At 50.1% G+C, this 12,267-nt stretch overlaps 1 protein-coding gene across 2 annotated transcripts in view; it reads left to right on the top strand.

Moving 5' to 3' along the window:
• The window catches only part of FAM20B (FAM20B glycosaminoglycan xylosylkinase), an 81,124-nt gene that overhangs the window by 11,113 nt on the left and 57,744 nt on the right, over positions 1-12,267 (top strand). For both annotated transcript variants that reach the window (XM_068124493.2, XM_068124494.2), the window contains exon 3: positions 7,311-7,492. In XM_068124493.2, the coding sequence (XP_067980594.2) occupies positions 7,311-7,492 (182 nt within the window). The remainder of the gene's footprint in view (positions 1-7,310; positions 7,493-12,267) is intronic.

Genomic DNA, 12,267 nt, shown 5'->3' with positions numbered 1-12,267 from the left:
GCTAGGGTGCCGGCTTAGGATCCTGGGTTCGAATCTCGGTCGATCGCCGAATTAATGCCAGGGGGGTTGACTCAGCCTGTCATCCTTCCGAGGTCGGCTAATTGAGTACCAGTTCACTGGTAATTCCCTGTTTGTCGTTGAAGGCGGCAAAAAGGGTTGGCGTCAGGAAGGGCATCCGGCCGTAAAACATTGCTTCAAAAAGGGGACAAAAAAACAACAACTACCACGGTCCCCGAAAAGGCCAACCCCCGCTTTGCGGGGAAAAATGGCCTCTAAACGGTGGTTTTTACACCATTTCTGGATCTGATGACTTGCCAGTAACCATTTTGTAAAAATGAATGTGCAGCATCTAACTCAATATGTCGAAATGTCACACACATCCATGCCCGTGGGATTCCCACGGGTGACCCCGCAAGTTTGCATTGACGTTCGTCGATGGACTCGTTCGCCCGTCTCATTCGTTTTCTTGCTGCATCCTGTTCAAGTCTGCGTTCTTCATCGATCGTCTCATTCATTTTGGAAATAGAAGTTTCCACGCAGCGCATGAATTGTCACGATCCTCAAGAGGAATTTGTCTCGTAATCATCAAATGATAAATGGCAAGTAAATTATATTGTGGAAAATTAAAGATTTCAAATAAACCTATTTAAAGTGTATTCGCACATAACTAATTTTAAAAAACGAAGAAATATCTCTCGGTAATTTCCTGAAACATATTTTACTTCCGGCTAATAATGTTGAATTAAATAAAAACGAAGAAATATATGTCGGCATCATTGTTGACGTTTTTGTGACGACTGTCATCAAACGAAAAAGTAATATATCTTAACGGAAAAGCAAAAGCGAATTTTTAATATATATCGACACGTTGCCGTCGGTGTCATGTTGGGCGGTGTATGATACACCATGACGCGATTTTTAAAAATATATCTCTGCATTTTCCCGCGTGTGTGGAATGTTCTCAATTATTGCTGACACCGAGTCCAAAACCATCGATAAAAATGAAATCATATGGTGAGTTAGATTGGAGATAAAGGCGTGAGAGAGACTCAATGGCCTTGAAGTTGAAGTTACAGGCGTTTGAGAATTCATTTCGTTCTATAAACGGCAACTTTCATTGGATTTCCTTCCCGTTTTTTTTCAACCGAGTCGAAAACTATGTTAGCGACTGTGAAAAATGAAATGATATATCGAATTTTTAATATGTATCGACACGTTGCCGTCGGTGTCATGTTAGGCGGTGTATGATACACCATGACGCGATTTAAAAAAATATATCTGCATTTTCCCGCGTGTGTGGAATGTTCTCAATTATTGCTGACACCGACTCTAAAACCATCGATAAAAATGAAATCATATGGTGAGTTAGATTGGAGATAAAGGCGTGAGAGAGACTCAATGGCCTTGAAGTTACAGGCATTTGAGAATTCATTTCGTTCTATAAACGGCAACTTTCATCGGATTTTCTTCTCGTTTTTTTTCAACCGAGTCTAAAACTATGTTAGCGACTGTGAAAAATGAAATGATATATCGAATTTAAAATAGATATCGACACATTGCCGTCGGTGTCATGTTGGGCGGTGTATGATACACCATGACGCGATTTTAAAAAATATATCTCTGCATTTTCCCGCGTGTGTGGAATGTTTGTGGAAAATTAAAGATTTCAAATAAACCTATTTAAAGTGTATGCGCACATAACTAATAAAAAAAACGAAGAAATATCTCTCGGTAATTTCCTGAAACATATTTTACTTCCGGCTAATATGTTGAATGAAATAAAAACGAAGAAATATATGTCGGCATCATTGTTGACGTTTTTGTGACGACTATCATCAAACGAAATACTAATATATCATAACGGAAAAGCAAAAGCGAATTTTTAATATATATCGACACATTGCCGGCGGTGTCATGTTGGGCGGTGTATGATACACCATGACGCGATTTTAAAAAATATATCTCTGCATTTTCCCGCGTGTGTGGATTGTTCTCAATTATTGCCCGTTTTTTTTCAACCGAGTCTAAAACTATGTTAGCGACTGTGAAAAATGAAATGATTTATCGAATTTGATTTGAAATAAAACTGGGGGAGAGCAAGACACCACGGGCCTACAAAACAGGACTCAAAGCTATGCGAGTTAATAAAATGGTGGATATTTGTTTATAGCCACTCCCAGAATGGGTGGAGCTATGGGTGGAGCTACTCTGCAAACCGAGTAAGCCACACCCCGGACAGACACCCAACAGATAGACAGACAGACAGACAGACAGAATCATCTACGGCTATTATAATATAGATGAGGTAGAAAACAGGGAGACCACCAACCTGCTGATGATGTGAGAGAAACAGATTTTATGCAGCCTCATAATGCGAAATACCAATAATTCTGAGAGGCTCGATTCCAGAGAATCCAGGAGAGAAAGATGTGATTCTAGGGTGCGAGCCCACAAGGGAAAGCTCATTATTCCATTGAGCTAAGGACAAAGGCCCGGTTGCATAAAACATCCTTGAGGAAAGATTTGAGGATTTATTTAAATATTTACATAAGTTTTCCTGGACACCCTTAATTTGAGAATTGTTGCATATATTAATATTGCTCAAGATGTTTCCTCAAAACCTTACTTAAACTCAAAGGAGCACCCTCCTCCCCATCCTCTGTCCTTCATCACCAACCGTTGAGTTTCCAAAGGGCGCTCTTCATGGAAATTGATCATGAAGACGACGATTATCACAGCGCGACCACAGAGGCTGATCCAACAATACATCCACAAAAAACGCTCTGAGCGGTGGCATTTTCACTCTTTCATGACATCCGGAATATTTTACTTGTTTCACACTCGTATTTCACTTTTATAATTTCACACATTCACCATTCTTGGCAAGTTCTCTACTGCCTCTGACATCAACTCTTCCTGGGAATTCTTCCAAAGTAAACTGCTGTCTCATGCACAGATTCATCCCATCTCATCTTCAGTTGTTATACCCTTCCTCCCGTCCATGGTACACTGAAGCTTGTGGTGAGGCAGTTGCCATGAAGCAACTTGCCTTCACCTCATGGAAGGCAATTCCAACTGAAGGCAATCTCAGTTCCTTTCACAGAGCTCGGTACAAGTGTGTGTCTACCCTCAGGAGAGCCAGGAAACAATATATCTCTACCCTCAAGACTGAACTCTCAAACCTGTCTCCCTCCAAATCCTGGTGGCGTCTGGTCAAATCTGTTTCTGTTGGTTGTTCCCCCTCCCGTCCTCCCTTACCTCAAACAGTTACACAGCTGACACCGCATGTGAAAAAGCTGAATGCCTAAACTCTGTTTGCCTCAAAATATTGTGTCCCAAACCCATCTTTCTCTGTTCCCACCTTACCCAGTCGAACCCAACTGCTCCTGGACTCTGTGTCCTTCCATCCTGACAAGGTGGAGAAGTTTCTGTCAAACCTCGACTCTGATTCTGCAACTGGACCAGACGGCATCAGCCCATGGGTCCTAAAATCCTGCTCTGCCGCTCTATCTCACCCTCTCTCTGTTCTCTTCACCCTCTCTTTTGCTCAAGGTCATCTGCCATCTGCTTGGAAATCAGCAAACATTACCGCTTTACACATAACAGATGCAAAAACAGACCCTTGCAACAACAGACTAATCAGCTTGCTCCCAATCAACAGCAAGGTCATGCAATCCATCATCGTTTCTGATATCAAATCCTTCCTCTTCTCCAATGGCTTGATCTCGGATTATCAATTTGGATTCAGATCAGGTCACTCTACTCTGGACATGCTGCTTCTGCTGTCTCAACAATGTATGGAGGTCCTAAATGCCAAACAGGAAATCAGAGCTGTCTCCCTTGACATATGTCGCGCCTTCGATACGGTCTGGCACCCCACCCTGCTCACCAATCTCTCCTCCTATGGTATCCATGGAAATCTCCACGCATGGCTTGCGGACTTCCTCTCCGGTCACAGTCCACGTGTGGCCCTGAATGGAATTCTCCCATCTCCCTTTCCTGTCCAGGCTAAAGTTCCTCAAGGCAGTGTTCTGGGTCTTGTGCTTTTTATGCCTCCGCCCCCGAAGGTGGCCGGACGCATTATGTTTTCGGGTTGTACGTCCATCCGTCCGTCTGTACGGGCTAAACCTCGTTTTTCTCAGCAACCATATGTCTGATTGAGACAAAACTTTCAGGGTAGGAGTGACACCCATGCAGAATGTTTTTCTGATAATTGTGATGTCATACGTCACGTTGTATGGCAGCCATCTTGGATTAAACGCAAATAATAATAAAAATATTTCTCGGAAACCTTTGAGTGGAAAAATTTGAAACTTGGCACATTGTCAAGTACTCCCAATGGGGAACAAAGGCATGATAATGATGACATCATAGGTGAAGTGGTATACCAGCCAAAAATGTTTTAATCGAATTCCTTATCCTAAAAATCTAAAATTGCATGCACATGATCTATGACCCATTTCTATTGAAATATTAAATTTATGACATCATAGATGACATGTTTGGGAGCCATATTGGATTTAACCTGAAACCTTAAAAAAACATCCTCTCCCAAACCACCAAAGCAATTGACTTGAAACTTTATGTGTCATTGACTAGGCATGGCGATAAAAAAATGATCACGAAAACATCATTGGGCACATGATGGGGCAGCCATATTGAATTGAAGGAAAATATAAAATAATTATATCTCTGAAACCGACTACCCTATTGATGTGAAATTTTACAAATATCATCTAACACCACTGTTGCATATAGTTTGAAAATGATGATGTCATAGGTCACGTGGTTTGGCAGCCATCTTGGATAGAAAAACTAACCTTATCTAATCAACTCGAAACTTCACAAACGTGATCCCCTACCCATACATATGCAGAGTGTACATTTTTAAAGGTCATACATATGTCATGTGGTATGGCAGCCATATTAGCTTGAAAGCCGATATTTTATAAATTCCCTTCTCTGAAACTGCCTCACCGATCGATGTGAAAATGTGATACTTGAAAACAGCTGAAGGGATTTAAATCAAACTTGTTTATTTTTAGGACAGTGAACGATGGTATCTACCCGTTTTGGGACTATGCGGAGGCATATTGGCGACACGGTCGCATTGTTCTAGTTTTGGTATTCATTTATGATCTCTCCGACTCTGGAAAATCCTCTCTATCTCTATGCTGATGACTCCACTCTCTGCCGCTCCATATCTCAACCCTCAGAACGGCAGGCAGCAGCCTCTTCACTCTCTGCAGACCTGGATACAATCACAAACTGGTCAAACAAGTGGAACATGTCTTTAAATCCTGACAAATCTCACACTCTCACTTTGTCTATCTGGAAATACCATCTGGTAAACCCTCCCATATACTTTCTCAACAATCCTCTTGAAGAAGTTCTGTCACTCAAGCTTTTGGGTCTCACTATCTGCCATGAGATTTCCTGGGAAAACCACATTTCCAAGCTGGCCTCCAAAGCCAGTCGCCGACTGGGCATCCTTCATCATGTGAAGTCTTTTCTGGGCACTTCTGAGGTCCTCACCACATACCAATCTTTCATCTGCAGCTCAATGGAATACTGCTCTCCCCTCTGGGTGGTGCTCCTCTTTCCCACCCAGCACGGTTTTCTGCGGTTGAAACAAAAGCATTCAGAATCATTGGTATCTCCCGTGATGAAGCTGATTCTGAGGGCCTTTCACTCACTCACCGCAGGCAGGTTGGTGGTCTTTCTGTCTTCTACCGACTCCTCTCCAGCCTCCTCCCCCTGCTCTGTCTGTGCTCTGTCCCAAAAATATTCCTGCAGGACGCACAAGATCTGCCAGTAACCCTCTTCTGGTGAAACTGCCAAAATCAAGACTCTCTGCTCACCTTCACTGTTTCATTCCTCTTTTCTTCCACCTCTGGAACAAGCACCCTCACTCTCTTCAATCCCACTCCTCCCTCCAGATCTTTAAAACATCTGTTCACCACCATCTATTGTCTTCCCCCATCTCTTCTGTTCCCCCATCCAAAACCTTGATCTTTTCTACCCCCGTTAAAACACCCCAAATCCACCTCTTTCAATCTCCAACTTATTTCCTGAAATTCCTAGTAGTGTTGATTTGCTTTATACCGCGTACCCCTCCCTCCTCCTCCTCCTCCTCCTCCTCCTCCTCCTCCTCCTCCTCCTCCTCCTCCTCCTCCCCTCTCCCTTCCACAGATCTACCGACATCCCTGTTCTCTACTGTTGTTGTGCTTGTATGCTTCCCTCTCACCCCCTCTTGTCTCCCGCTCCCTTTATTGTATGTTTTATGTGTCAATGCATGTTTTCATGTTTAATGTGTTAGCTATTCCATGAGCCTCGATTCTGTATACAAAAATAATTATAATAAAATAAACAGAGTTTGGATTGATGGGTACTGGTTGATCCATATTGGAGGAAATAGTGATGTATCATCATTGGATGGATGGTATACACAAACAAAGATTAGGTAGTTGCAGAGAGGTATACTCAGCCAGAGGTATTCCAGAGGGCTTGAAAGGGTCTGTGTGGGCAATAGACAATGAGCAATAGAGTTCTTGACATACATAGCAACAGCACCTCCAGAGCGGTGGAGGGGCCTGTCAAAATGGAACAGAGAATATCCAGGGAGAGACACTGAGGAATCAGAAACATCCTGTGAGAGAAATACTTCCATGAAACATACAAAGTCCAGAGCTGCAGACGTGAAACTTTTACTTGAGCAGACTGCTTTGCTTTTTGCCAAGTTCGTTAGGATGTGTCCATTGTTGATGTCAAGGAGTTAATTGATCATGGTCAGGCATAGAAAAACGTTTCCTGATTCTTAAAATATAAAAGTTTCAGAAGCTGCTGTGGAATATGTAGACCAATTCACAATGATTCGTAAAAGGTACAGCGCAGGTGACTTATTGGTGAGGACGCTGGACTGGCGTCGTAGAGGTTGTGGGTTTAAATCCAGGTGAAGGCAGATGTGTTTGAGATTTGGATTCTCAGATTCAGGAAGGCAAATTAGTTTCAGGAGAACTGCAGCTTGTAAATGGATTGTCCATGAAAACCCAGCTGGCTCATTAACAACATTCAATATGGGGATAATCTGCATGCCCCAACTCGTCAAGTCTACCTTTGATGCAAGTCCATTCATTGTGCTTGACTCTTATTGCCTTCATTTGTTGGCAGGTCATTTTTAATGACTGTGGGCTTTACACTTCTCCTGCACTTTCAACCTAAAATAATAAATCTAAAGATGCTATTTCGACAAAGAGAGAGTGCAAAGTGTTTTTGCTTTCGCATGTCATTATATTTCCTTTTGTACCCAGGTTGCTGCTCAGTGGGTCATACCACGAGAGATATATCCAGAAGAAGCACCTGAGATGGCAGCTGTGTTGAATGCTATGGCTACCAGCAAAATTGTGCATGCTGACATCGGCTTCAAGGGCACACAGCTCAAGGCCTTGCTTGTGCTGGAGGGAGGACAGAAAGTTGTGTTCAAACCAAAGAGGTCTGAAACGACTGGCGTACAATGCATTAGTCTGACATTTGTTTGAATACGTGTTCTTTTGCAATACTTCTCCATTATGAATTGGTAACTTTTAATTATTACCTCTGCCGGTGGACGAAGGTTATGTTTTCATTTTTCAGCCATATCTGTTTGTCTGTGAGCAGGATGTCTCAAAATGTCATGGACGGATTCGGATGAAAGCTTGGGTGTGTGACAAGGGCGAATTGATTAGATTTCGATGTAGATCCGGATTCCTTTTAAAAGCGATTCTTCATCATTGAGAGACGGGGCCAAAAACGATATATAGCACAATATTTTGAAACGTTGCAGACGGATTATGACAAAACTTGGTGGACGAGTTTGGTAGGTGACAGAACAAGCTGTTTGATTTTGGTTCAGGTACGGATTCAGATCAGGCCTATCAATGGAATATAAAATGTGAATTGTTCAGCTTGGCGGAGGTATGCATGCGACCGAGTGCGGTCCAGTTTTGCCTTGAAATGGCTATGTATCAATTTTTGTGCATATTCAAAGACAAATTATTTCGATGGCTACAGATAGTTTAGGATGGGAGGGGTTGGGAGTGGGAATGGTTTCTCTTTCCTGTTGCGATGTGACACCTGTTTTTCTTAATAGGTTGGTGATTAATCAAATGCTGCATCATTGATTCATCTGCAAGAACTTTTGTATTCTTTTGCTTCATTTTGTTGTTTGTGCTGAAACATAAATTATTAACTGCACTCTAATGGGGTGCTCTTTTTACCATCTGCTCGCAAATAACAGGAAATGACGATGCGTAAACTCTGTGTTGTGTTACAGGTAATTTACAATTTGAGTACACAGTGGAACAGTGTGTTATAATGCGCACATGGGCTCACGAGAGACCACAGACAAACAAAACGATGACAGACACTTGTCAATGATTTGAAGACAGAGTGAGAATATCTGCACCACCCAAAATAACCATCTTGCATTGGGAAAGGAAACCTCACCTTGGGCAGTGTAATGAACAAACCAAGGAGTGACTTAAAGGTGACAAAAACATGACATAGGTGCAGGTGTTGCAGCAGAAAGATTTCAGTAAGTTGATACTAAAGCGCGGCGTTACGCGCGCTGCTTGCGAGCAAGGAGGAAGCGGACAAGCGGTAACTTATAAGCGTCTTTATTTCAGGAGCTCACTGTAACACTGGCGCGCTCCGGGCTGCGTGCCCGGTGTATATCATGAGGCCACGCCTACCCCTCGGGCGTGGCCACCGCCCACTTGGTGCGCGGAATGATGTCACCACGCCAGTGGGCTTTTGTGTCCGCCACACGCGCCCCCCCAGAATTCCCGCGCACCTGGAGGGCCAGTTTGCGGGGCAGACGAATGACCCGGCCGAAGCGCCCCCTGGCGATCGGCGGCGTCCTGGGTGCAGGGATGCCAGGTGGGATGCCCCTGGCTGCCCCTGGGATGGGTGCAGGACCGGGGGGCGGCGGGGCTGGGCGGTGCCGGGGGTCCGCCCGCAGGGGGGCGGCCCCGACGTGGGGGTCGGGCCACTGGCGGTGGATGGTCCACGTCGATGTGGGCCGGCTTGACGCGGTCTACCGAAACGCGGTCAGGAGTACCGCCGATGTCCAGGGTGAAGTGCTTCGCCCCGGTCTCCAGCACGCGGAAAGGCCCGTCGTACGGGGGCCGCAGTGGTGTCCGGTGGGCATCGTGGCGGACGAAGACGTACTCCGCCGTGCGAAGCTCCGGGGCGACGTGCGTCGGTGGGTGCCCGTGGCATGCCGTTGGCACCGGGGCGAACCTCTGGGCGGTCTCTTGCAGAGCGGAGCGCTGCTGTGCCGCGGACCATGGTGCCGTGGAGTCGGGGAGGAACTCGCCCGGCACCCGCAGCGGTTGCCCGAAGACCAACTCCGCCGCGGATGCGCGCAGGTCCTCCTTGGGTGCCGTCCGGAGGCCCAGCAGGACCCAGGGGAGCCTGTCGACCCAGCCGCCGTCGCGGAGGGTGGCCCGGAGCGCGGCCTTCAATGAGCGGTGAAATCGCTCACACAGGCCGTTAGCCTGGGGGTGGTAGGCCGTGGTTCGGTGCAGCCGGACCCCGAGCCCCTGCGCGACCGCCCCCCAGAGCTCCGAGGTGAACTGGGGGCCGCGGTCGGACGAGATGTCTGAGGGGGCGCCGAACCGGGCGACCCAGGTGGCGATGAAAGCCTGCGCGACATCGGCCGCCGTTGTCGACGCCAAGGGCACGGCCTCCGGCCACCGGGTGGTGCGGTCCACCATGGTGAGGACGTAGGTGAAACCCCGCGAGGGGGGCAGAGGTCCCACCAGGTCCACGTGGACGTGGTCAAACCGGCGTTCCGGCACCGTGAACGGGGCCAACGGGGCCTGGGTGTGCCGGTGCACCTTGGCGCGCTGGCACGCGAGGCACGTCCTGGCCCAGCCGCGGACGGCCTTCCGGAGGCCATGCCAGACGAACTTGTCGGCGATCAGCCTTTGGGAGGCCCTCGCGCCCGGGTGGGACAGGCCGTGGATGGCGTCAAACACCTGGCGCGGGCACGATGGGGCGAGGACGCCCGAGGGAGACGTCGCACAAGAGGGCCGCGCCCGCGCCGTCGAACGCCACCTCGGTGACGCGGAGGCCCGTGACGGCGGTCCGCAAGGCCTGGACGTCGGGGTCAGCGGCCTGGTCCGCTGCCATCCGGGCATAGTCGATGCCGAGGTGGACTGCGTGGGCGACGGCCCGGGAAAGGCAATCCGCCACCGGGTTGTCCTTCCCCGCGACGTGCTGGATGACCGTCGTGTACTCGGACACGGCCGAGAGGTGACGCTGCTGCCGGGCCGACCACGGCTCGGTGACCTTGCCCATCGCAAAGATCAGCGGCTTGTGGTCGACGAAGGCAGTGAACGCACGGCCCTCGAGCAGATGGCGGAAGTGCCTGACCGCCAAGTGAAGCCCGAGCAACTCGCGGTCGAAGGTACTGTAACGGCGTTCGGGCGGGCGAAGCTGCCGGCTAAAGAACGCCAGCGGTTGCCAAGCTCCACGCACCCATTGCTCGTGCACCGCGCCCACCGCGTAGTCCGAGGCATCGGTGGTGAGGGCGATCGGTGCATCGGGCGCCGGGTGCGCGAGCATGGTGGCGTTAGCCAAGGCGAGCTTCGCGCCCGTGAACGCCGTGTCCATCTGCTCGGTCCAGGTCACGTCGCCTTTGCCCGGCTTACCTCGGAGAGCTTCGTGCAGGGGGCGCAGGAGCTGGGCGATACGGGGCAGGAACCGATGGTAAAAGTTCACCATGCCCAGGAACTCCTGCAGCCCTCTGATCGTGCGGGGGCGCGGAAACCCCTTCACCGCCTCCACCTTGGCCGGCAGGGGGACGGCTCCGTGCCTGGTGACACGGTGCCCCAGAAAATCGATTATGGTGGCGCCGAACCGGCACTTTGCGGGGTTCACAATCAGGCCATGCTGGCCCAGGCGTTCGAAGAGCGTGCGGAGGTGGCGTAGGTGCTCTTCGCGGGACGCACTGGCGACGAGGATATCGTCCAGGTAGACGTCGACAAAATCCAAGTCACGCAGGACGCTGTCCATCAGTCGCTGGAATGCCTGAGCCGCATTCGTCAGACCGAAGGGCATGCACAGGAACTCGAAGAGTCCGAATGGCGTGATGACCGCCGTCTTCGGGACGTCCTCCGGCCTGACGGGGACCTGATGGTAGCCGTGTATGAGGTCCACCTTCGAGAAGAAGGACATGCCCGCCAAACGGGCGCAAAAGTCCTGAATGTGGGGGACGGGGTAGCGGTCGGGAGTCGTGGCGTCATTGAGACGGCGATAGTCCCCGCACGGTCGCCATCCCCCGCCGGGCTTCGGCACGATGTGCAGCGGCGACGCCCAAGCGCTCTCTGAGCGCTGAACGATGCCGAGTCGCTCCAGGATAGCGAACCCCGCTTTTGCCACCGCCAGCTTCATCGGCTCGAGGCGGCGTGCCTGGGCGTAGACCGGTGGCCCGACGGTGGGGATGTGATGGGCCACCCCGTGCTTGACGGCCCCCGCCGAGAAGGTGGGCCGCGTGAGGGCCGGGAAGCCAGCGAGGAGGCGGGTGAATGCGTCCGCTGCCGGAAGCGTACAGACCAACGTGGCCGGAACCGAACCGTTCGGCAAGCTGCTTGGCAAGCCGCTCGTTGAGCTGGGCAACGCACAAGCGAGCGAGCTGAACGTCTCGGCCTGGACAAGACGTCTGCGCTTGACGTCGACCAGGAGCCCATTAGCGCACAGGAAGTCCGCGCCAAGCAGTGCCATGGGCACGTCGGCGGTGACGAACGTCCATCGGAAAACCTGCCCTCCGAACCGCAGAGAGAGGCAGCGTTTTCCGTACGTACGGATGGGCGTCCCGTTCGCGGCAAGTAGCGCGGGGCCCCCACTCGCGGCGTGCTTGTCTGACGTGCCGGCGGGAACGACACTCACCTGCGCTCCCGTGTCGCACAGGTAACGGCGCCCGGAGAAGGTGTCCGTTATGAACAGCAGGCTGCTCGAACGGCCGGCGCTCATCGCCACTATTGAGCGCCGGCCCAGGCGTTTCCCGACCTGTTGAAGGAGCATGGCGGATGACACTGCCGAGCTTCGTGGCCGAACTTGGCGTGGAACCAGCACCAGGTGGTGGAGCTGGAGGAGCGCGGCTGGCTCCGCCAGGCCGGTGGAGTTGGCGGGTTTCCCCGCGGTGGCGGTTTTCGCCGCGGCGGTGGGCGGGGCGTGGCGGCGGTCACGAGGTGCGTATCAGCATGCTGCGTATGCTGTATAAGC

This window comes from Myxine glutinosa, chromosome 8, assembly GCF_964187855.1.
Source record: "Myxine glutinosa chromosome 8, kmMyxGlut1.1, whole genome shotgun sequence".
Taxonomy (NCBI): Eukaryota; Metazoa; Chordata; class Myxini; order Myxiniformes; family Myxinidae; genus Myxine; species Myxine glutinosa.
This window is presented reverse-complemented; position numbering and strand designations above follow the sequence as displayed.